The sequence below is a fragment of the Leptosomus discolor genome, chromosome 2 (assembly GCF_034619465.1).
Source record: "Leptosomus discolor isolate bLepDis1 chromosome 2, bLepDis1.hap2, whole genome shotgun sequence".
Classification (NCBI taxonomy): Eukaryota; Metazoa; Chordata; class Aves; order Leptosomiformes; family Leptosomidae; genus Leptosomus; species Leptosomus discolor.
In genome coordinates this window covers 86,674,704-86,700,202 of record NC_141392.1, presented here as the reverse complement: position 1 = coordinate 86,700,202, position 25,499 = coordinate 86,674,704, and the positions used below count along the sequence as shown (strand labels likewise).

General features: G+C 43.4%; 2 protein-coding genes across 2 annotated transcripts; one reads left to right on the top strand and one right to left on the bottom strand.

Annotated features, from left to right (window-relative positions):
* Positions 1-2,270: 2,270 nt before the first annotated feature.
* On the bottom strand, positions 2,271-2,975 carry BORCS6 (BLOC-1 related complex subunit 6). Its single transcript, XM_086460461.1, has one exon. The coding sequence runs from the start codon at positions 2,973-2,975 to the stop codon at positions 2,334-2,336; it is 642 nt and encodes a 213-aa protein (XP_086316587.1). The 3' UTR covers positions 2,271-2,333.
* Positions 2,976-3,391: 416 nt separating this feature from the next.
* PNRC1 (proline rich nuclear receptor coactivator 1) lies at positions 3,392-5,801 on the top strand. The gene is made up of 2 exons (XM_086461387.1): positions 3,392-3,989; positions 4,675-5,801. Exons 1-2 carry the CDS (start codon positions 3,561-3,563, stop codon positions 5,113-5,115), a joined length of 870 nt encoding a protein of 289 aa, XP_086317513.1. The 5' UTR covers positions 3,392-3,560; the 3' UTR covers positions 5,116-5,801.
* The last annotated feature ends 19,698 nt before the right edge of the window (positions 5,802-25,499 follow it).

Sequence of the window (25,499 nt, the reverse complement as noted above, 5' to 3'; positions counted from 1 at the left end):
CACTACTGTAAGAAATTACTGCCTGAGGACCTAGACTGAAACTGGCTCTGCAATCACATTAATGGGTCTCTGTGCAGATGCAGGAGCAGAGTTTAAATTAGCTTTCAAATTATTTTACCAAATAAGAAAAGCAATACTTAAGAATTTAAACACTTCAACAACTACTCACTAACAATTAAAAACATAAAAGTAATAATTTTATTCTACAGACTTGACAATTTTAGCAAGGAATTAGCATTGAACATAGATGACTTGCAAATAGAACACTACAGAAAACCAATCGCGTACTGAAATGCGTATGCTTTGAAGGCTTCACCCTAGCCTGTATGAACAAAGCGTGGCTGTACAAATAAACTTGCAGGACTTTCCTGGACATTTCAACAATACTCACAAGTTTAGCAGGATCAAACTTTGGTTTTCACTCTTGACATATACAAAACATGCTCAGCAAAACCACGGCATCGCCATGATAGACAAGTCCAGACTTTCCCAAGAGTAACACCCTAAAACTATTAAGAGTACAGCCACTCTTAATAGAAATCTTTAGCGTCTTCTAGGCTTACGAGCAGCGGGAGTTAACTTCTCCTTTTTCTCTCCACTAACCTCTGTTAGACCTCTGGCCCCTTTCTGGGAGCCACAGCTACTCCCAGAAGACAGTACCATCAGAGCTATGACCACAAAGAGCATGACCTTGGCACAGCCCGTTTCCAGCCTTCTCCCATTGCTACAGCTGGAAGGCCACATGTTAAATACAACCCTGTGCTGAGGGAAAGACATGGCCGTGTTGAGAAGCTCAGAACAGGCCAGAGACTGGTACTACATAAACGAGGGTGGCATAAAACACGTTATTTTGTAGAATTCAGTATTGTATACATGTAGAACAGTGTATCACAGCATCTGCCCCTTGTTCGGTGTTTCTAATGAGGTTACAGTGGGGCAGCAGCTGCACCCATCACAAACCTATCTGTTCTTCAAACAAAACTTAACAGGACTTGCGTAGTTATTTCTGGCTACCGTTGCTCCAAGGGTTTTAGGAGCCACTGGTCACTGAAAGCACCATTACACATACATAAGATCACAGTAATCATTTGTCTGCTGAAATCTTGTTACAAGGGCATTTGTGACCTAAATCATCATCTAAGAGGCTAGTTGCATAGGAACCATAGCGAGCACAGAACTTGGCTACTCTCAGGCCTCAGAGGGAATACTTACTGATACAGCAAAATCACTTCTGCATACAGTGATGCATATACAAAAGCTTCAAGTTTTACAATTAAATTCTCCCAATGTACCCACTTTACGTCAGTCATACACCCATGTAATATCATCACATATTCACGTTCCTCACCAAATGAAGTATTTTCCCATTTAAAAAAAAAAACAAAACAAAAAAAAAAATCACAGCATCATTTCACAGTGATGCCATTTAAACTTGTACACTGTGAAAACTGTAGAGACTAATAAAGGCAAAGCATATTTTATCTGAAGGCTTTTATTTAGAACTTTGCATAAAGATTTGTTCTGATCTGTATCTCAATTATCTTCCACGGATTTTATATTCTTCTCAGAAAGCAAGCATCTTTGCTCTATATATTAAATTTTGTCTTATCTTCTAACTGTGTCCTGTAAGAGACAGCAGTGTTCTGCATGTTTATTTGCTGTAACGGCAGAAGTGAGAATTACTCATCAGGCACTAAGTCAACTACAAATAAGCATTTATGTCTGTAAACATCAAGCAAGTGTTCACAACCATTTCAAACCTGGTTTAAAAAAAAAAAAAAAAAAACAAAAAAAACACAACCAAACAGCTGCTTTTAATTACGATAGGTTAGTTTTTCCTGGCCCTCAATAAATAGAAAGCATAAGGCATGAGGAATCCAAATTCTTTAATGGAGCTGAGGCTAAAAAGCACCGTCTGCCATTTACCCCGCGATTTCAACTGAGACCTTTTCCTTCATCGGTTGCAAAAATTTCACTTCCTCCGGATTAACACCAGCGAACTGGCCACAGATGTCGGCTGGTCACGCACAGGGGCACAGAGAGAGGAAGGATGTACAGGTGGAAAGCTGAAGGCGCGGCGTGCGGGCCCGGTGGCGGGGCTGCCGGACAGGGGCAGCGGCAGCCCCGGCGGGAAGCCTGCAGGGCGGGACAAGCCAAGGGGCTTGTTGGAGCAGCGAAGCCCCCTCCAGCACCCGCCCAAGGCCCAGCGGGCGCGCTGCTGGCGCAGCAAGGGCGGCGGCGGGGCCCCGGTTTTCCAGTCCCGGCGGCTCCTCGCTCGGCATCCCGGTGACAGCGGGAACAGCGGCAGGGCGGTGACCCCCGCCGGAGCGGCGCTACTTGCAGAGCCCCTCCAGCCTCTCCAGGGTGCCCTTCATGTCGCGGATGCGCTTGGCCAGGGCGGGCACGGGCTGCATGGCGCGGTCTAGCTCCTCGCAGCGCGCCACCAGCGCGTACATGGCGCGGATGCTGAGGTCGGCCGCCTCGCCCAGGCTCTCCACCCCGTCGCGGTAGGTCTGGATGCAGCCGACGCTAAGCGCCGTCAGGGCCTGCAGGCCGCAGTGTACGTTGCGCAGCAGCTCGTCCACCTGGGCCGCCACTTGCCCGGCGAGGGCCACCACGTCCTGAAGCGCCCCGGGGTCGATGGCGGGGATAGAGCCACCGCCGCCCGCCGCCGGCTCGCCCCGCGGGGCGCCGCTCAGCCGGATCCGCCGCTCCAGGTTGTTGGCCACGAATTGGGTGAGGCGCCCTTCGCGCAGCACCGTCCCCTCCAGCTCCAGGGCGCTCGCCAGCGTCGCCCGCCGCCCCTCCGGCAGCTGCCGCCCCGCCGCAGCCCCGCCGCCGGCAGCCAGGCTCAGCGCCTCCAGGCTCCGCTCGTCCCGCCTCCGACCCGTCGCCTCACGGCCGGGTCCCTCCTCCGCCACCGCGGCCGAGAGCCCGGCGGCGGCCGCCGCGGGCCGCAGCGCCGGCACCTCCATGGCGGGCGACGCGTGCCTACCCGCCGGCGCGCCACCGCCCACCAGGGGGCGCGCCGCCGCCTGTTTACGTCCCCCTCGATTGGCTGCGGGGCGCGCGGGGGCGTGACCGCGGCTGTTTGTGCGCCGCCCGATTGGCCAGCGGCTCTCGCAAGGAGAACCGCCCGTCCCGTCCGTTCGCTTCGCACTGCGGGCCCGTGACTCGGAGACGGGGGCGTGCCGGCTGTTTGTGTCTGCCCGGATTGGGCGCCTTGCGGAAGCGGGCGTGGCCCCAAGTGTTTGTGTCGCTTCTGATTGGCCGAGGCGGGGCCAGAGAGGCTGCCGTTGCGCCGGGATTGGCGGCGCCCTCTGACGAGGCGTGCCGCTCGCCCGATCCTCGCACGGCGATTGGTGTGGGGGCTGAAGGGGGTGTGCCCCGCTCGGGTAACAACACCGGGGCGCTGCTGGCTGCTCCTTTCACTCCCCCGCCATGTTCTCCTAGCAGCGGATCCAATTGCGCCACCATCTCAGCCCACAAAGCCCGGGCAGACACTCCCTAGCGACCCGACCCTCTCTTCCCGTCATAGCTCTGGGTACCCACGTCCCACCATGGTCACCACCACGGCGCCGCCGCCCTTCCTGGCCCGGATCTCGGCAGGCACCGAAGACCCCCGGCGGTTGCCCTCCGCTTTTCTGCAGCGCCTCAGGCGAGGGGACAGCAACTGCGAGAACCAGCCGAGCTGCTGCCTGGCGGGCCCGGGGGGCAGCGCTCGGCCCGCGCTGAAGAGAGTCCGGCGGAGGAAAGGAAAGATCCGGCCCGGCCCCGCGGGGCTCTTGCCCAGCCGCTACCAGCAATACCAACAGCATCGCACCGGCCTCGGGAGAAGGACCCCGCTGGGAACTCACGGCCCGGGCGAACTTCGCGCTCACCCCCTGCCAACGGTCTCGGCCGCCCCCGGCATAGTAAAAGCCCCGCCGGAGGAGCCCCCCGCGCCCGCCCCTTCGAGACCCGCGCCCGGCAAACCCCTCAGGAAGGAGGTAAAGACTGGGCTCCGCTACTTCTGCTCACTTTTCCCCCCTTCTCCCGCACTCCGGGGGGGGGGGGGCGCCGCTTCCCTTCCCGTAGGAGGGGGCAGCGGGCGACTCGCCCCTTCCCCGCGCCCCGCTGTGCGTGCGGACGGACCGGGGGGGAGGGGAGGGGGGCGGGGCGGGGAGAGTTTCCGTTACGCCCGTTCGGACGGAGTTGGGGGGGGGGCGGCGGCGGGGGGGGAGAGAGAGAAAGAGAGAAATGGCGCACGGCGATTGGCTGCTGGGCGCCACCAATCGGCGCCCGCCGCTGCGCCCAGCAACAGCCGGATTTAGCCTGCTGGCCGCGCGCCAGCTGCCCGTGCGCGCGCAGGCGGGACGTGCGCGGGGCGCAGCGCCCCATGGCGGCGGCGGCGGGAGGGCGGCCGGGGAGGCGCTGAGGGCCGCGCTGCCCGCCCCGGGGCTGGCGGGCGCCTACGTGTAACGGGGGAGCTGTGGAAGGGGAGGGGGCGGCTCGTTGCCTCCCTCGCCGGCGTGAAGCGATTGGTAGCATCTTGCTTCGCGCCCCCCCCCCCCCCCCAGTGCTGCGCCTCGGGGCGGTGCGGGAACCGGCCGTGGAGCCCGAGGGGGCGGGTGCCCCGGTGGCACCTCTTGAGGAGAGGGAAGGGGCGTTGACGTGAGTTCTTTGTCTCTGCAGTTCTTAAAGAACAAGATGGGAAAGTCTGAGAAGGCTGCCATCCCCTTCAGCCAGCCTGTTCACAGTTTACACCTGTGTGAACAACCAAAGATTAACAGACAGAAGACTAAATGTAACATGCCGCTGACAAAGATCGCCTCGGCAAAAAAGATAGAGAACTTTTGGCAAGATTCTGTATCGCCAGAAGTAGTTCAAAAGCAGGAGAAAAAGCCACTTAAAAACACAGAGAACTTCAGAAATGCCAAGTCCAAGAAACCTGTCACCCTAACTGAAGCGAACCAAAAAGAAAATTACGCTGGGGCAAAATTTAGTGACCCACCATCTCCTAGTGTCCTTCCAAAGCCTCCCAGCCACTGGGTGGGTGGCACAGCTGAACCGTCTGACCAAAACAGGGAGTTGATGGCAGTCCATTTGAAAACTCTCCTAAAAGTTCAAGTGTAGTTTCCAAGATCTCATGAGCAATTGGCAAACAAAACTCCATCCAGGAAACTTAAACATGCCTTGTTGCAACAAAAATTGCAAAAGACTGTCAAGTCTTATGTTAAAAAATATCCTTGTATTATATTTTTTATGGTTGTGTACATAGTGTATATCATGTATTATGTGTATATTCTTGTTCATACTTTGAGAGGTACATTTTAGTTTTGTTATGAAAGGATGTATTTTGCACTGCCTGAATGGTAGATGTCTTGTATATAAAACATGGACAATTTTAAGTGTGTGTTTGACACATGAAGACTTGACTTGATTTGCACAAGGTAATGAAAATTTTGGAAGGAGAGTACAGCTTTCTGATTTAAAGGTTCCAGATCAAATGTGAATGTTTTATTCATGCACTACTGACAATAGTTTTACATTCTGTGTCCCAATTGAGTATAAACATGGAATTTTCATACAAATGTGAAGTTTTGCTCTCTGCTCTGGAAACAGTATCTGGAATTCGTGTTCATCTGTTTTGTTTTTAAAATTAACTGGAATTTGAGTGAAATTCCAACCCACCAATTTGAGCACTGCTGATTTCTTTAAAGAAAAAAAAAAAGAAAAAAAAAAAGAAAAGAGCAGAGCTTTCTGCCAAAAATCCAATTGGTCACTAAAAAATTAAATAAAACAATTTGGCCTCCCCTTAAGCATGTCTCTGTTTTTCTTGCGTGTGTGTGTGCGCGTGCCTTTTAATTCATGTGAACTTACTTGATTGCCTTCTAGTCCATCAATAGGAATATTTTGTCCTTCTTGTGATAAGTTGAGACACGGACAATTTAAAGTGTCTAAATCCAATGCAAATTTTATTATATTAGCAAGCGAACAAGAGCAAAGGCAGCGCTGGGCGGCCGGGGAGTCCGCGCTCCGCCAGCGGCTCGCACCTTCCCGTCTCGTGTAAGCACATTATATACAGGCTCATTTCCTGTATTCGCGGTGTCGCAATCCGGGCGATGTCGCAATCAGGTCGATACTCTGCGCATGTTCCTTCTGTTGCTAGGGGGTCTTTCTCTGCCTCCTGGTGGTCGTAAGGATGAAGGCTGAAGGTCTTCCTCGTTGCCCTGTGGGTGAACTTAGGCAAGAATGTGACTATTCAACCCCCTCAGCTACGGGTCTTGTTTACTTTGCTGGATGTCCTTTGGTTAAGCTATCAAGCCTTGCGAGCGCATAAATCTTCCATCCATACCCTCCCATACAGGTTTAATGAACAAAGCACAATATGTTACCTATTACACTTCTCGGCCTTTAACTATCCAAAAAATTAAGAGATTCAATAGCTCATTAAGAATTCCTTGGGTTTTCTTTTTTAAAGTGTTGCCTTTGTGATCTGTCATATTTAGGTTTCTTATCCTTTTGTTTCTTGAAAACTCAGACTTCAGCAAAGCTGGGCAATTGCACATTCAGATTCATGCTGCAATGCTCCTCAGCTATTTTCATAGTAAGTGGTCATTAAACTAGCTGATACTGAAAAGTAGCAATGACAGAAAGGTATGGATGGGGTGAGTTAAATGTCATGTTTTTCACCGGATTTGTCTCTTGCTGATAGCTGTGCTAGAAGTGGCATTCCTCTGATGTAAAATTCTTGAGGAACTGGACCATAGATGAGTCTGACAGGCATATTGGGATAACATAGATTTGCAGTTATTTTACTAACTAGTATTTAAGTAAGATTAATAAAGCAGGAAATGTGAAATTTACCTAAAATAGAAAAGCATTTTTAAGTCTTTGGATCCACTGAAAAAAAAAATACCCTCTGGGCACTAGCGTATGAGGAAGTGTATGTCGGAAGAAAACGAAGGGGATGTCAAAGGAAATGCCAGGAGCAGGTCCCAGCCGAGGTGGTTCCTTAGCGTCAGCGGTGTTTTCAGAGATCGGAGTGAGCAGCATTAGCTGCATTCGTGCCCATGTGCACGACTGCTGCTGCTATGTCACATCGCTTTGTTCCCTGCCTGTGGGTTGGCAGCAATCATTAACATGGCCCTGAAATGAGAGTCGTTGAAAACTAAGGGAGTATGTCTTTGCATTGTTTATAGACATTAATATCGTTGCAAAATTTTCATGATGATGCTATTAGGCTGTGGTGTTCTAAACTAAGAGTTCATGCAAAATTTGTGGTCTGCCCCAAACACTTGTGGGTTCCCTGTCTTGCAAAACGGATCTGTGTTACTCGATCAACGACAGTACGTGCTCAAGGTAAGCATACGACTGCAACAGCCCAGTTTGCTGCCTCATTTAAATACTAGTTAATATTTAACTAAAATTTAAATACGTAGTTAATCTAAATACTTTAACAAACGGTAGTAGGGTGAAGAAAAATTCTAGTAGAATGTTGCTTAAGGATGGCTCGAGTTGACCATGAGTCCCACTTTACTACGTTATGTATATGTTGTACTAATCTGCTGTTGTGCCTTTTTTTTTATCCTTTTTTTCTTTGGCCTGAATGTCATTAAGCACAAAGGAAAATGCCTTCAGCGATTCCCCATAGCTTTAGGCAGCAGTGGTTAATTTTGTCAGCTGAACTTGTAATTGTCTTGAATCTTGATAAGTAGCTTGACAAGAGCTAGTTTCCTCAGCCCTGCAGGTTGGCATTGTTTAAAAGGAGGTGTCCTTTTTTCCACCTGTTATCTCTTAACAGCCTCTCTTCTTCCCTGCCCCTTGGAGCGGACATCAAGTTACATAGTTTTGATGGTAACTCTGACCCTAGGTAAAATTTCCCAATGTAACACACCTCTTTGTTTCTGCCCGAAATTGCCAACACATCCCTGGTGATTACAAAACCCATTAGACTTAAGTGCTGATAGTTCTCGGCTCCTCAGCCAGAAAGTTTAAAACTTTGCACGCCTTGTTGGACCATAAAGGTTTTCAGGGTAAGATAACAGTGTTTCATCGGTCTTTCCAAACAATGGGGGGACACAAAGCTTATTTACCTGGCTTCTGCTTCAGTATCACTGATTCTGTTGTCATCTGGCAGAAGTGTTGGGACACTTAATGTTTTGATCTTAAGATCTTTCGGTTGAGTCCCTTCCTGGCCAGTGGGTTATAAATCGAGGCCTATGTGCAATATACATTTCAAGAAAATCACGTGAAAAATCAGGACGTCTTCGTCTCTTAGGACCGTATTCTGCACTTCGTCACTTTCCCACGTTTTTATCTCTCTGCGGTGTTTTCATACAGGGATTTTTATTTTCAAGGTTTCCTTTACTGTGACAGATTTCTCATCCCAGTTCCCTGAAGGCGAGGCATTGTATTACGTGAACATAGGACTGGTTTGAGTTTAGAGCCAGTAAACAATAACGTTAGTGTCGCGTTTGGAGGACTTCTTTGCAATGTAGTATAAAGTCTTTTAAAGTGAACAGCCTTGAAGGAAGAAGATGAACAAATTCAGTGGATGTGTTACCAGCTGGTCGTGTGTCTGCTGTACAGGAATTAAATAAATTGCTTATGAAATATTCTGTGTTCAGAGTAGGGAAACCGAATGTACTGCATTTTGGTTAGATAATGAAAATCTGTTTAAAGTCTTCGGTGCAAGGCTGTGCAGAACTGCAGGGGAGTCAACTGTGCAAGTTAACTACCAGCTTACTTTTTTAACAGTTAAATGTCATGTGGTGATGGTCCTGAAAAATCAGCTTTCATGGAGTGCAGAAGTATCTGTCGTTGGGTTTTCACGCGTGGCTAAGTTTCAGCCCATCAGACAGCTTCATTAATAACGGCTGGCTTGGTGCTCTGCTAAAGCGCTGCTGTCTGCTCATGCAACAGGAGCTGGAAATCCCGTGTGCATTTGAACTCCGTTACACCAGTACCTCTTCAGAGATGCCGCTGAATTCTGAAGTGGTCTTTGTGTGAGGCTGTAACTTTCTACATAAATTGAATTTTATTTCAGGTGATTAATATTTTATCTGAGTATTATAATTTTAAGCAGTTCTTGTAATTGTTTTCAGAGGGTTTTTTTTAAGCTTTTGCATTATAGAGCATTTGATACCTGCCACACTTCAGGATTTTTTTCTGCTTTACCCAGTTTTGAGCTCAAATACGGCCCATGTAGATTATATGAAGCCTGAAGATTATAGATGGGTTTTCATTGTAATTTTGGAAATAAATTTACCTTTATTTTTGTGTAGAAAAACTCAACACTTCCATCACGCAGTTAAAAATATTTCTTATTTTCTTCTACAACCCCTTACATTCTTTGAATTTTGATTTCACAATGTGTTATTTAATTTTTTTTCATAATATATGCCTACCTACCCGAACTGTTTAAGGGGAATCATTTTATGTTGTAATTTCTAAGACGGTTTTATGTTATGCTGGTCTTTACCCTAAAGAATCTGGGAGGTAAGTGAGAGATAAAGGTTGTAAAATGTTAACATTTACTGTGAAATACTGATGCTGCCTTGTTGAACAGGAACCACAGTGTTAAATATTTTTGATAGCAGGAAATGTTTAGTTGCTGATTCCGTAGAAAAGATTAATGAAGGGAACATCCATCAATTAGGGAGAAATATATTATCCAATAAAAGTACCTAACTGCTGAATGTTATCAGCAACATAAAGGCTGTGAACTTTTTGGTTTGTGTTGAGGATGTAGAAAAATGTTAATCAGAGCTACGACAGGGAGGTCAAGAATTCAGCTGCATTTGGAAAAAAATCCTCAGGAATTAATTTGCACAGTGAATGCATCCCCTAACTTAGAGGGGGGGGAGCATTCCTCTCCAGCTTTTTTCCCCATGAGTGGTAAAATCTCATTTATTCAACTCCCATAAAATACGCCTTCAGAGTTTACAAAGCCATGACTCCGCTGGAAGTGCTGCACTGGTGCTTTTGTTTAACGCTAGTCTAGCGACATTACTACAAGTTACACGTATTCAGGCTTGTCTGTGGCACATGCAGTCATTTAGCCTGGGTGGTTCATAAACCCTTGTCTCCAGTTTGAGAATGACACTGGTTGTGTGTACTTACACTGCTGGTGAGCAAACTGGTGTGATTTCTGTAATTTGTACCTGAAAGAGGAGGTATTTGGCGATCAAGGACTTTTCTTGTGTTTATAGGACTTCGCTAAGTCTGTAGTTGTAGTTCAGAATACGGCTGTATGTATTTCAAGAAGCGATGTAATCATTGCCGTTTTGCCATTCTTAAGGTCATGAAGCATAAAGTTTTGAGGAGACACTGTTTCTACGGAAGATGTCATTTGCTCCTTTAATGAAGCGGTGTGCTTTCATCAGGTAGGTCTATGAACCTCAATTTGCAAATGTCCATGTAAGTGGTGATGGCAATGGCCGTCAAAATACAATTTGCTTTGTTTTTTATTCCCTGAAACAAGACCTAGAGCTACAATCAATAAAGGGCTTAGTATAGAGAGTCAGGCCTTTCTCTTGTTTTCTCTCATCACCTGAGTCTTGTGTTCTTTACTGCCTGGTGACATAGCTGCATGAGAAAAAATAAGGTGTGCCCTTGCCTAAAATAATAATACAGCATGAGATCTGTAATTTGCTTATATGTATGTATGTATATATGTCATGAAGCTTTTGTAAGTTACATTCCTAGCATCAGAATATTCAGAAATTGCATATTGTCATATTTAGAATATCAATAGCTCATTGTAGGAATTAATGGAGCAGTAAATTGATAGACCTTGTCCGAATTTTAGACATTCTTTGTATGCGAGCACTAAAGAAAGTGCCGATACATTTTTGTGCCCTGTGCTACGAGTGATAAGGAAAAACTAATTGGTGAGAGGTAGAAAAAAACCCTGAAAAACAAGGTCAACGAGGAGATAAGAGAGAAGCAGATGTCACCATTGAACTATGTAGGAAGGAAAGATCCTGCAAGAAAAAATCATCTCCCGAAGCATCTGATGTTACTGCAAATTTAGGGAGTTTTAATGACTAGATGAAATGCAATTTGCTACCAATTCTTGACTGGGACCACCTGGGGAAAGACAATATGAGCTGGAAAGTCCTATAACTGACTTTTTCTCTGTGTGATCAGTACCTATTATTCGTTACTAGAAATTGTACCTTAGCACAGCATTCTTAATGGCTATCACTGCTTTCGGTAGCAGAAAATGTTGTACAAGTGCTTACTGCTCTCAGATTTCCACAGGTTTTTAGAGGTGGTCAGATAAAGTATGTACGTGCGTGATAGCAGCCTTCACTTTTTGCAGCTGGAAAAACAGGCATACAGAAGTGAACCAGCTTGCTTAAGATCACTCAGCAGGCTGTTCACTAACCCAAGAAGAGAACCGCAGTTTCTGGGGTTCCAGCCAGGTTTTTCCTTTGCTAGTACACATGGTTGCTGTGTGAGCCGCAAGTCTTCCTCATCCAACTGCGTAGTATATAAAATGCAATGAACATAATGCTCTGCTTTGAAATGTTTGGCATTTGTAGTCATTGATAGGGCTGGTGGGATAAATCAGGCTGCGTTTAGGTTTTGTGTTGTGTACAGTTTTATTACATGATAGCTTTAGTAATTTGCACGTGAAAGATTAGTATTATGCTTTTCTGTTACTCCTGCTTTTGACCCTTTGATACAGTATGTAATGTGTACACACCACTCTGGTTTTCAGCTCATCCTCTCTGTCCTCTCTCCATAGCCAGCAGCGGGAAGGCTGGTGACAGGTCAAACGTTTCTGCTTGTTGGCTGCTGCTCTCCACTGCTGTGCGAACATGCTGCAGCCAGCAGCTGGCTGAGAGGGCCACGGGCATGCACGGTATCCTCAGTTTCTTGAGTTTATATGTGCTTTATCTTTAGGCTCTCATTAGATCCTGGAGGACAGAAAGAAGCCCGATCTTTCCCAAGACAGAGGATCTTCCTACAGGAGGGGGACAGAAGGTGAAGTTTATGAGTGACCCAGTCTCTCTCTACCACCATCCGGTGCTTAAGATCTCAAGCATTCCCTGCCTATCTGTCCTCTTTACTCTTCACTGCAGCTGTGAGTTTCTCTTTTCTTGTACTTCCCCCTAAATGCATTTCCTCATTCTCATTTTTCCTCATTTCCCTGCAAATGTGCATACGTGTATTTTTTTCAGCTGAAAAATTAATTTGAGTATGCCAATTTTATCTGCTGTGTTCAGGGTACATTTCCTCCAAGAAAGAATGTAATTTTTTCTGAAGGACAGCTAGATTTTTACAAGATGCAATAATTCTCTTGAAAGTTCTCCTTTCAACTGACCTGGCAAGCATGTAGCACAGCCTCAATAACCATAACATACCCTACTTAATAGAGGACTAGAAATGACTCTGATGAGCTGGTCCACACAGATACCACGGAATTCATCTGCCAAACACAACTCAAAAAACCCAAACAATTAGAGTTTCAGCATTGTTTCCTCAAAGATTAGGAGGTCTGAGAGGTCTGACCTGGGCTGGTTGCTGGCAGGAGGACATGCCAGGAAGAGAAAATGCAGTCTGCAGCTCTGAGACTTATGAACTGAAGCTTTTTATCTAATTTACCAGGCTGGGTCTGCTGTTTGAGAGCATGTGACAAGTACAGCCTGCTTGCTGCATGTGTCCAGAACTACTCTTCTCAGCCTTCCGCTTGTAGGACGGTGCCTTTCTGCGTGTTCAATGATAGTTCAGTGGTTAGCTATGTGTTTCCAACCTCATTGTGTCCTAGGTGATTTAAAGTAAGAGTTTACACCACTCTTTTGAGAGGCTCTTATGGTTTCTATTCCTTTTTAAATCATTTACCAGGTACCAGATTGGTGCAGTACCTGCAAGACCTGCTTCCCCTCAGGTACCATGGCAGAGTTGCCCTTCGCAAAGTTCTAAGTCATACATTTTAGGAAAAAAAAACCAAAATACCAAACGTATTATACAGTCCACATGTGCACCAAGCATACTGTTTATGCTCTTCAGCATCTACAGATCCCAAAGCCTGTAAGGTCTGTTCACAACTGAAGGCTGATGCTCTGTATGATTTCTATCATTTTCCTTTCTTCATTTCTCAGTCTCCTTCACCAGGAGGAGGAGGTGCACCTTCCACACAGGTAACTGTGATCAACTAACTATGCCTGTGCAGAATTAAACTCCTATTTTCAAGACCTTTCATTTTCACTCTTTATTTTTCAGTAGTTAATTTTTATTTCTTTTCTGACTACCACGCTGTGCGGGATAAATGTTGAAGCTCTGGAGAGCCATAGCTTGGGCACACAAGAACGAACAAGTAACATATTCATTGAAATTTCTACCTTTAGCAAGTGTTGGAGTGAAGGGAGGGGTCAGTTGCAAATTCCCAGTTCTGGTGACCCCCCAGCTGGATCACATAGTCACCACCCTCTCTAATCTTGTGAAACATGCCTGATTTGATGGCAACATCAGAGTATTTCAGAGCGTTCAGAGAAGGCAGCCTTCCAACAAAAAGGGGGTTTTCCTTCACTGCTTTAGAAGTAGCACCCAGTGAGAGGGCAACCTCCATACCTAAATATCCCTGAGATGAAGCAGAAACTTCTGTACAGGCGAGGCAACCTGTTTTTATTCCTTCCCCTGTGGCAACACTGAAGAGTTAACCTATATTGCTATTATAACTGATTACTTGCACTCTTCCAAACTGTTGCCTTTTGATACCATTTTTAACACAAACATGCCCTACTTTTCAAATACTGTGGGGACACAATGCGAAGATGCGGGGGGAAGGGTAAAAGTAATCCTCATCCAGTCTTGCAGTCTTGATCCAAATGCCAGCTTAGTCACCATTTTCTTAGGGAGGGCTTTGCTTACTCTTAACATTACTGAGATAGTTGCGTGGGCTGAGAGTGAAGGACAGTGCTTTCCCTCTGGGCAGATGTAAGATATTGAAGAAGGTGAAGGAGCAGAAAGCCGATACATGATGACCAAGGGAAGGAGCTCTTTGCTCCTTTAGAAAACTTTCTCCATATTGTCTTCCTCAGTTACAGCCAGCCTCCCTGACCTCACCTTTTAAGGACCTCTGGCAAGTCTCCACCCTTCCTTAGTTTCCTACTCCAAAGTCCCTTTCTTGACAGAAATGCAAGGAACGTGTTTTACAGACCCATTAGTAACCAGAAGCATATTCAGTAACTTTTTGGTTCACTTCCAGAGGGCGCTGACACCGCATAGACAAAAATATGATGAGGAAAAAAAAGAATTAAGAGAGAAAAAGTTGAAAAACTACATTACACCTAATGTAAAAGACGAAACGCATCATGTGCATGTGTGATACGTGGTGCATTTGCTTTAGCAGATGGAGTTACTGTGGCAGGTGTCTTTAAAGCATATACGTGTAGCTTTAAGTATGCATATGCATATAGCTTCAAGTAGAGGTCCAAGTGAGGAACAGGGAAAGCCCAGGGCCAAGGCCTCGTAGGGAATAGGCTGAGTTCCCTCTAGTGGCTGCTTTGGCATTTCGCAGGAGTGGCCCCGAGTGGAACTGTTTTGGGAGCAGCAGCCCATCTCTCCCCAATACAGCCTTGCCCAGAACCCATGCTTGTGTTAAGTAGCTAGAGGCTATCATCACTGAGTAATTCCTGGTGAGGGGCTAATTGCAACTTGATTTTAAGTGAGTTATGTAAACAGATTAAATTAATCCTTTCCTGTATTTATTTTTTCATTAGTTCACATGCAGACGCAACCACCCTTAAAAATTCTCTATCTGCTTTACTCTGCTGCTTTATTGAGTTGATGTCCACTGCTAATACCTGCTGGTGCTAATACCTTCCTTAGGCAGAGGCTTTGTGAGATTCCAGTGAGTCAGAATAATCTGTGGGATTCCATCAGGCAGTTTGGGGGGAAGGCTCTGCAGATGGAAAACAAAGCCAGCAGCAGCTGAATCCGTATTTGTGGCTCAGTGTAATACATTTATTTTAAGTGAACATCAGGCAGTAATTTATTAGGTCAAAGTATCGTTGAATAATTGTTGCACTGTTGCCTCAGAAAAGGGAAAAGATAGCAAACAAGAAAGAATAGAAGAAAACAACAAAAAAAAAGTTAATTTTTTGTTTTTCTTCAGGTGATGTTTTACCAAAAAGGCAGCTAGAAGACTAAGACAAACTGTATTAGGCAGGAAACCTCCCATTTCTAAAACCAAACATCCGGTGCACTTTTGGCAGATAGTGTATTTTGTAAAACACAAACTTAGGACATATTAATTACTGTGTCCCTGGGGTTTTAAAAATATAGAAGATATTTCCTGCTGTGAACTTACGAACTTTGGAGGAAATTGCAATAACTAGGAGTAAAACTGTATGTTGTTGCTCTCTATCCTGTGTTTTTATCATATGATACACAGTGCAGAATATGCTATAAATCAAGGCCCTAAAAGTTAGACACCTATGTCTAACCTCAGCCTCAACAGTCAGCAAACAGAAAGGGCCATGTTAATTTCTGGCAACTATTTTTACAGGTTTGGAGGAGATTATAAATAATTCTGTTTCTCAGAATTTCACTAGTTTGTCTAGGCTGGTACCTGTTGTTGTCAGTGCTAACCTAGTCACAGCATAGAGGAGATAGGTATCAGGTCATTTACCTCCAAAGAAATCTCCTCTAAGCTCTTAGAGAGTGGTATCAAATCTGATGCTTTTTCATCCCTCGTTCAAACTCTTCTTTTTTTTTTAATATTTGTAATATAGTTGGTTAATTACGGTATTCATAAATATAAATAAATTGCAATGCTTTTCAGACCTGCTGGATTTTAGCTTTGGTGATATTTTGCAGCAGTATGTTCCATAGACTAGATGCCCATTTTAAAAAAGATGAGCTGCTACATCAGTGTACAGGCAACCTATATGGCATAAAGAAAGCCATGACTCGATTGGCAAAAATATTTAGGAAAAAAGAACGAGTCCTTTCAAAGTTCCTTCTTTAAATTAAAAGCATCCTAATTGTTGAAATCAAGTTATTTTTAACATAACATCTCACACTCTATGAAGTCAGAACTAATCAGATTGTATTCCTGGACCGTGCCTGTACTGTACAACCAATACCATCTTGAACTGGAGTTCAGAGGACAGATCACATTCAGCCTGGCCATTTGATGTGTTAGCTATTTTTTTTTTTTTTTTTGAATTGGCAAGATTTTGGCACATTTTGCAAGACTTGACAGTTTAGCCGCAGCTCTGTTCTGGAGGCACACGTGACCACTTCAATGCCATAGGCACTTAAACATCATCTAGGTACACAACATCAGAAACTGAAGTCCTCCTTGTACTCTGCTTCCTCACGGGAACACTGAGTTAACAGAGTTCTTGTAGCATCATCGTGTCAGGCCAGATTTTCTCTTGCTAGTGGAAAGACAAGTGTAAGCCCAGATTTAGAGTTCTGAGGACATCCCCTTCAAATGAAATACCAAATATCAGTGAGATTCTTCCTTGTATTCATTTCAAGACAGTGAATGGGTTGTCGTACGTTTACTAAGTCTCAAACAACTTTATAATCTATTATGTTCTATACTCCTGAGAAATTTAACCATTTGAAACAGGTGTCAATTATCTTCAAATGCCAGTCAATAACCAGTTTCATGAGAGAAACTCTGAGAGCTGGAGCGTAAGAGACAACTTGGATGTTGTAACATTTCTTTACGTTGTGCTTTAGTTTGAATGTCCGTATGTTTCTCTGGGGAGATTGAGATGGAGGTCTCAGCCTCAAAGAAGAAAGTCTTAATTTTGTTCCTGAGCTGGAGGACATTTGTTGGGATCTCGACCCTGGTTTTTCCACATACTTTGATCTTTCCCTTAATGACTTGGATTGTGACTTTGTCCTTGATCACCTTGTTGATCTACAGCATCTTGGATGTGCTCTGGAGTGGAACTGAGACTGGCTGTGAGAGTGTCATCTATACTTTGACAGGCAAAGCAGACACAGTATTATTACAGCATTTCTTCAGTTAAACTACAGTATTTTTTATTGCAGAAATTACATGTTAGGCATGCATCCTTGAGCTATCTTGTCAATTCTCTGAACAGTGTTCATATTTATTGCTTTCTAGTTTGAAATCTATTGAAGTTTTTTAAGTAACTTGGTCTCATATCTATGTACCACACAACACCATTTTTCATATTTAACAATAGTTTCTTTCCATTCAAATTTCTGCAGTCTGACAGCTCTAGATTTGTGCTACAAAATTGGTCACAGGAAGAATAAAAAATATTGTTGTGAGTTGAGTGATATCATCATCAGAATAAATATAAGAAAACATTTAAGAAACTGTGTTACCCCTATCACCTCCTCAGAATAAATTAGGTACTGACATATTTTTGTGAATCTAAGCCTTTGTTCAAAGTAATTTCATAAGACCTTTTTTACATCCTGCATGCAAACTGAATATTCCTGTATGAGCACACAATCTGCAGGAGATAAAAGCAAAGGAGATATGTAATGAATGAAAATTTAGAGCCGTTTTAGCCATGAAGCTAAATAAAACTTCATTAATGATTTAATGCCTTATAATACTGAAGGAGATAAAGTGCCCCTCAACCTGGGACCTCAGCCACATGGCAGATGGGTCTCCTGCCCTGGTCACTGAACTGAGTGTGGGTCTCCTGTCCAGACAGCAGGGCCTCTGCAATACCCAGGAGAGGGCATTCAAAGCACTGGGAGAGGCATTTCTGAGAGAAAGCAAGTTCAAAAAAGGCACACCCTATGCAATCAGTCTCAGAAAATGCCACCATAACGTCTAAGGCCTGACTCCATAGACAGTTTCACAATGCTTATTTTTTCTGTTAATGAGTGGACTTACTGATGTGACAACTCACAACAAAATTAAGCACATACTGAACCTGTCTTCATGCTCAGGACCTTACCAAAGATCCATGTTTGCACATTAACCATGAAGTTACTAATAATTTCTCCATAAACTCTATATACACCTTCATCATTTTCATTCCTCCCATCTACAGTTTGCATCCCACAAAGGGCACTAAGGAGATATATGTGACAGATGGTGGCCACCCCATGGACTAGGGCAAGACCTGCCCTTTGAGAAGGGTGCGTTGTTCCTCCACCATCACACCAGTGCAGTGCACACTCATGCAAAGGACAGTTCCCGTGATCTTTCAAGGCAGGAAGAAACACGTTGTGTGCTGCAGGCTATCTAGTTGTGAACTCTTCACGATCTCTAACCCTCCCCAGCCAAGAAAGTGATGTCAGTGCTGCTACTGTAGGTGGGCAGCAAGGATTTGTGCCTGCTTGATGGGAAAGTCTGTGCACAGCATCACGTGGCTGCAGCATCAGTGTGGCTCCCCCAGTTCCCTGGGGACTCCAGCGGCCATAGCTGATGGTTTGTAGTAAGCAATGGAGTAGAAAGAGATGTCGTAGCTGTTGTAGGAAATGAGGTGTATATTTTGAAATTTTTGAGTTACTCAAGAAAATAATTTCTCCTTCGAGGCAGGTGTGTGGTTCCAAGGTAGGATATCTGAGATGTTTCTCATGTGAGCTGAATACCACACCATGGGCAGAGCTGCAGGTCTATCCACTGATCTCCATCCACATTATTCATGCAGCGTTTGGAGGTTTGGAAAGAGCCTTTGCCACTCCAGAAAAATCACTTTGCTAAGGCTTGCCATATTAAAGTCCAATGCAAACAGTAGTTCCCAATACCTGACCATAAGGTAATTCAGGCTGGAAGGGACCTCAGGACTCCTCCGGTCCATCCTTCTGCTCACAGCAGGGTCAACTACAGAGTCAGACCAGGTTACTCAGGTGGAATTCTGATCATTTGAAAAGGAGTCTGGCCAAGGGTTGGATGACTGAGTGCCTTCGACCTCTTCCTGTCGTACAGGATTCTTCCTGTTGAGTTGAAGTATAGCTCCATAATGCTAACAGTTTGGGAAAGCTCTGACATCAATCTGTCCCTGTTTTCTGCGTGTTGAGTTAAATGGTCTGAAAGGTCTGAAATGTTTAAGGGCAGGAAGGATTAAAAAATTACAATAGATCTTGTGTAAAGTGTTTCAATTCTGCAATTATCATCTGAAAACAAATGGATATTTATCCTAGCATCCCTTGAGAGGACTTGTCCCATATTGGTGGGAAAGCGTATCCTTATGTTGCACACAGGCAGCCAAGCACATACACTGTACTCATAACTGAACTGAATGTTTATACAGATTTAAATTGTAGAAATTTGAACAGATGAGAAAAACTAAGTGATCCATACTGGATAATTAATTTGTTATATTGTTCTACAAACAGGAAGCTCGGGAGGCTTAAGATAACTCGTTCTGCTCGCCAGGTGGCAAACAGTCATTTTGCATTAGCTGTCCAGAAAATCAAGTGAATCCATGCTTGTCCCGTGAGTTTCACAACCATGTTACTCAACAAGCAGAGCTCAGTAAAGTACCTGACCTGTCCATACACTGTGTCTCAGAGTACAAATTTTATCCAAGTTTAATTTTCCTTTGTCTTTTCAGAAGGATTTATGTGCTTTTTTTTTTTTTAAGGAAAGTTCTGGAAGAGGCCAGATACAGTAGTGAAAATAGGTGGAATTTATAAAACAGCTGGTGAGGAAAGTGAAGACACTAGATGTTATAGGAATAACACAATTTAGATATTTCCTCATAGAAATTAGCAATAGTACTAATAGATGGCGTATACCTTAAAGCAATTCTGAGAGGAGAGTGGAAAAACCTGACAATTACTTTTGTGTCTGTGGTGCTGATTGAAAGTACTGGACTGCATTTTTTTCTTTGGAGAATGAAATAATTTTTTCTTAAGTATCCATTAAAAGTAAAAAGTGATACTGTAGAATCAATACCCAGCCTGACATTGCTAGGGTTGGAAATGTAATTTTGCTTTTCGAGTCACTCAAGCCTTGGACTTTCTGCCAATCTGCAAAGTAATCACGCTAGAGAGTCTTATGATAGAGGCACCTGCTGCTAGGGAACCTAGATTAATATTACTGGCACATATTGAGTAGGCTACAGAACAGCCAACACATACTAATGAAGCCTGGGCTGCGAAGTCAGCTGGCAGCCTTGAGGCACCCCATTGTCAGTCCCCTGCACTCTGCAGTCGCTGCAGCTTCCCAATACCAGCACAGGCACTCCTTGCCAGAGCAACTTTTGCCTCTCTTTTTTTATTTATTTACTCCAAAGTAGGTCACTCTGTGCCATCTGTTGACACTTAAGAGCCACAGAATTTTCCAGACTCCCTATAGTATCCTGCAGTTTGTCATATATTTTTAATACCCTTTTGCTCTACCTCCCTGTTGTATGTAGTGAGGCTACTAATCACAAGAGCTCGTTCAATCAGGTAACGTTTTTAGCAACTTAGTGCAGGTCTTGGAATAATATGCTAGAGGTGAGTATCACTGAGTGGGGAGGGAATGCAACAAGAAGGGCCTGGTTATTTTGCTGACGGTGAACACTGGGCAACACTGCTTTCAGCAAAGAGGTGCTCATGTCTGTCTGTTCTCTGCTTCTCCAGCAGCCTCATTGAAAGCTTAGGGAAGCCATCAGTCCCAGATAGGTATATTGCGAGTCTTGTCAGGCTCCAGTTAAATTTGCTTCTCTTGTTCTCTAATGCTGAGCACGTGAAATAAAGAGAGTTTTGTATCCACTGTTGTCTCTCCAACTTCCCTGCACAGCACCCTCAGCTCTCTCCCACGTTCCTGTTCAGGATGGATTACCCACATGCTGCAAGGACAGTATTTCTTTTTAAATAGTGCTCTTGATTTGACGTGATGACATTCAGGTTATCCACAGGCAGATTTCTGGAAAGGCGCATTTCCACATGGGTGGGCAGGGGATGCATCACTGGCATTGCACACAAGTCCTAACAAGTGCCTTTGGTGTGTGATACACAGTAAGCAGCATTGACAAGGAGAGGGGAGGTCACATGCATGTGACACAAAACGTACATAAAACATACTACGAAGCACACAAGTGTCTGCTGGTGCGTGGACATTGTGCATGAGAATGTAGGAGGTGAACTTTGTAATTGTAGGAACTGGCCCTGGCCACCTTACTACTAACCAGATACCCCTCTTCCACTTGCTAACACTGAACCACCTTTGTCTCCTGTTTCACAAAAAGATTTGGGACAGTAGGAGAGTCAGGTCTCTATAAAGTGTACATGCACAGACCAGATCTGAGAGTTATAATAAACTATGAAAATGTAATAAGGTTATGAAGCACCTGAACAAACTGCAACTCAAGGTCTCTATGATGTCCTTAAAAACAAAACAGCTTAACTCTAGGCAATGAAGAACGGGCTGGGGTAACTAAAGATCAAATTCTCTTGGACTAAAAACAACAAAAACACATTACCTAAGTTTGCCAGATGTCAGTGGGCAATACATGACTCCACCTCAAAATCATTTTAACCATTAGTTGAAACCAAAATGGATTGGACTAGCTTGTTCAGTAATAAAGTTTGACCACAGCTGTTTGCAGTTTTCAGTACTTGTTCACAGGTCTCTGGGTATACTGGAAGTCCTAGTTTATTTGGATTTTAAAAATACAAAAACATACTTGTTTCATTTTACAGTGGTAACTGCACAAGTTCAAATGACCCTAAAACTCTGGCAAAGTTCTGCACGTGTTACATTGACCTGAAAAAAATCCAACTGCACTCTCATGAGTTACTTATATATAGCAAAGTTCATATTAAATTAGAAATATGATTCTTTTTAACAGCCCTGCAGACAAATACATTTTCTTCTTTTTCACTTATCTGCTTGTTTTTTCCAGAAAACTGATAAAACTCCAGCAAATCTGCAAATTCACAATACCCATAAACCTCTTCCTGTCAGCAATAAACCCAGGAGTATATGTGGTGAGTGCAAACATACTCCATAAGTATTTACTTAAGTTTGTAATACCCCATACGCTAAATAAAGGAAAAAAAAAACCATTGTGTGTTATAAAGGCTATTTCCAGCGTGGTTTTCCTTTGTATATTCCACTATGAATAGATAAAGCACAGTTTTGCAAATATTTATTTTGAAATTATTATCTTAAGCAAATAATTGTTATTAATGAACACCCATAAGGCTTGTTGTGTTTGTATTTGCATGATTGGTACGAATCTGTTCAGTAATAGGAGCAAAAATAATTACTCTTTTTAGTGTAACTTCCCAGGGTATTATGGAAAATGTCAACACTTAATACAAGTGTATTTATGATTATGCGATGTATCATACTTCAGATTTAAAAAAAATTAATAACAAAAAAGCTGTGGGGGTAAAGAGATTTGCAATTAGACACAGTAAACTGCTGGTTTGCTGTCTCAATAGCTCCTCAGTATGACTAAATCCACAACAAAGTACTTAATAGTAATTTGTGATGCCGAACAGAAGTAATCCATTTAAGATTCCTGGGGATTGTAAATATATCATAATTTTGCTGTCTATCTGCAAAATAGTATACTCATATAAAACCAACTAGAGTCTTTCACATGATTTTTTAAATGAGATTAAAATCTCCATCTATATTTAAATTGACACTTAAAAATAGAAAATTGAATATTGGATTGTTTGAGTTAAGTGGTTATCTTCTGTCTGTTTAACCTGCAAATAGATACTGTCTATGAACAAGCAGCTGTAATACTCCAAAGGCTCAGCAGATTAAAAATAAAGATCTGTGAGAGCTGCAAAAGACTTTCTTCCTCCAAGGGAATAAAAGAGCTGAGGCCTGACTATGGTCCTGTTTGAATCAATAGCAGAATTAAACTTTATTTCTAACAGCATAGGATGTCACTGTAAGTAACTACTGGCATACATATGTTAGTAAAGGGTCATTTTAACATAAGGAAACATCAGACTTTTTTTTTTCATTGCTTTAAAAAGTTTAGCACAGTCTAAATTTCATTTTTCACTTACATTTGCATTGTAACAAATATTAAAAATATTATCAACCATTTTTAAAATTGGCAAAGAAGCAATTAAATATGTAGAGATTTTTTAAATAACATTTTACCTTCTCTTTAGCTCTATGAAGATTTAACAGGGAAAACACTTGGTCTCATGAACATAGAGATGGACAAACTCTTTTTTACAGGTAGTGGGGGGAAAGTTAACAATGATGGGCAAAGTGCCTGCAGTTTTTGACGGTTACAGGCCTGCCTGTTTTCCGTGTGTTTGTTTACTATGCTGTCCACAGTAGTGGTCTATGAGTCAGCCAGCGAATGTACAGCAGGAAAGCCAGCAGAAACTGTTCATGTGCCTGCCCCTGTCCTTCCCGAAGGTGAGGTGGTTTGTCACTCGGGCTGTAGAGCGGAGTTGGCAGCAATAGAGACTTAAGCCATTCGCATTTTATGATCACTTCTTCCTTCCACTCTGGGCTGTTTGTGTTTATGGTCCAGTTAGTAACTTGTGCTATGAAATCACTTGCTGAATTCATCTGACTTCCAATAAGCAAAATCTGCCTTTTAGAGAGAGGATGGAACTAGACATCTAAGACACAACCAAATATAATAACTAAACACATATAACAAAGGTTCATAGTGTCAGTAATGAAGCTGGTTTAGGATCAAATGTCTTGATGGGACATCTATGTGATCCGGCCATTTTAATCACAAATCTTTTCCAGCTGGGATAGCATTGTGACCGTAATGATGCTGCTACGGAAACGGTACAAATACAGCAAAAGGCCTATAGTATAATGTGAAATACATGACCATATTAGAGGTTAAAATACATACATAAATTTAACGGTGTAAGAAATAAAAGGGCATAGTTGAGGAAGGATTTTTTTATTGCAGGAGTGGGAGGGGTTCAAGGCATTTTTCTCCAAGGTAAGATCTCTGATATTTGACACTTTTCTTGCCATTACAAAACCAAAGAAATCTGAGCATGAAAAAGAGAGCAAGCAGTCAGCAAGTTTTGTGTGTTAAGAGTACTGGATATCAGTTACACCAGAGATTTAATTCTCTGTTTACATCCTACTGTGCAAACTTCAAGGAGCCCCATAATAGCTGATAACGTTTATGTAACTCTTCAGAAAGCCAAGCCAAAGAAAGAAATGCAAGTTTACCTGGCCCTGACTTTTAAACAGCTACGTGCCCTAATTTGCAATGCTTATGTCAGGCAATTTTTGAACTTTTGTTGGTGTTAACTGATGTTTCTCGTTAAAAAATCTCACCCCAGCTGGAAAAAGAAAAAAAAAAGAACACAAAAATACAGAATACAGCTAAACCCTCACTGCATTCTTGCAGCTTTCAGAGTGCAAATGAAAATCTGCACCAGATAGAAAAGCACTGTTTTGTTAAACCAGTCTAAAGCTAACAAAGCTTATACCAGCCTCTGTGACTGATGGTGCATGAAAGTGATTGTTTTGAAAATAACTGTGTCGGTTTAAAATATTACCACCTCTCTCCCAGAGGATACCACCCACACAGCAGAGTCAGCAGACTGAAAACACAGATAATTTTAAGCTGCTTCAGGATAAACTCCAGTGTTTAAAGCATAAAAAGCCAAGGGGAATGGGGGCAGCTTGACTTAAGCTCTTGGACTTTGCACCAAAACAGCTCAGAGACCCTTGTGTCTCATTCTCCCACCAGGGCTGGGGCAGGTATCTTTGGCAGGTACGGAGCTGGGCACTGTGGCCTCTCAAATAGCCACAGCTGCCTTCTCAACGCATGTATCTGAGCTCTAAGCATGGCTTTTACCTTGCCATTCTGAGTACAGATTCACAGCATTTGACAAACAGTGAGGTCTTAACCACTAAGTCAAATACTAATACACAGGTGACTGGGAAAGGGAGATGAAAAAGGTCCTGAGGAATAAACGTGCTGTGTCAGGAATTTCAGATTTAATTCCAAGTTTTGTACATGACATAACCAAACCTGAGGGGAACATTAAGGTCATATTTTCTGACTCAGTCTGCTCTGGGCAACAAAATTTTGGCCCCACTAAGATTAACTCTTAAGTGGTGGGAGTGTTATGTCTATAAGTAGAAGGCCTTGCTTTTCTGAATCCACCTATTTTGCATTTCTTTTCCCTCGACAAGAAATGTGTAAGACATAGTGGCATCCTTGATCCATTCACAGTTTAATAAGACAATATGCTTCAGTGACTTAAGCCATTTCTCTTCCTGAGATCTTTAAAATTCTTCTCCTCTATGGCAATATTGATATAGTCATCTGACCAAAGAAGCCCTTATCACGCTTTCTTTTTAAACACACAGTCCACTCTCATAGCATTGTACATCTTGATACGTACTTCCTAATATAAAGCTATTTGTAAACCAGACTGGGATGTTATTTTAGGCAAGTCAGCATGTAGCTCCTACACACAGCAACAGCCTACTTTTGTTTTTAATACTCACTGTGCTATTGTTTTTAAAGCTTTGGATTTTGGCTTGAAATCCAGGCCACCCTGAGTTTAACAGTGAAACTTTCACTGAGTTCAGTCTGATCTGGATTTCAACCTAAATGCCTAATGTTGCTAATGTGGGATGTGGTAAA

Excerpts from the sequence above, each read along its gene's own strand:
- BORCS6 (XM_086460461.1), bottom strand. The coding sequence starts at position 2,975 with ATGGAGGTGCCGGCGCTGCGGCCCGCGGCGGCCGCCGCCGGGCTCTCG.
- PNRC1 (XM_086461387.1), top strand. The coding sequence starts at position 3,561 with ATGGTCACCACCACGGCGCCGCCGCCCTTCCTGGCCCGGATCTCGGCA. Across the intron at positions 3,990-4,674 it reads GCAAACCCCTCAGGAAGGAG|TTCTTAAAGAACAAGATGGG; the intron begins GTAAAGACTGGG and ends TTGTCTCTGCAG.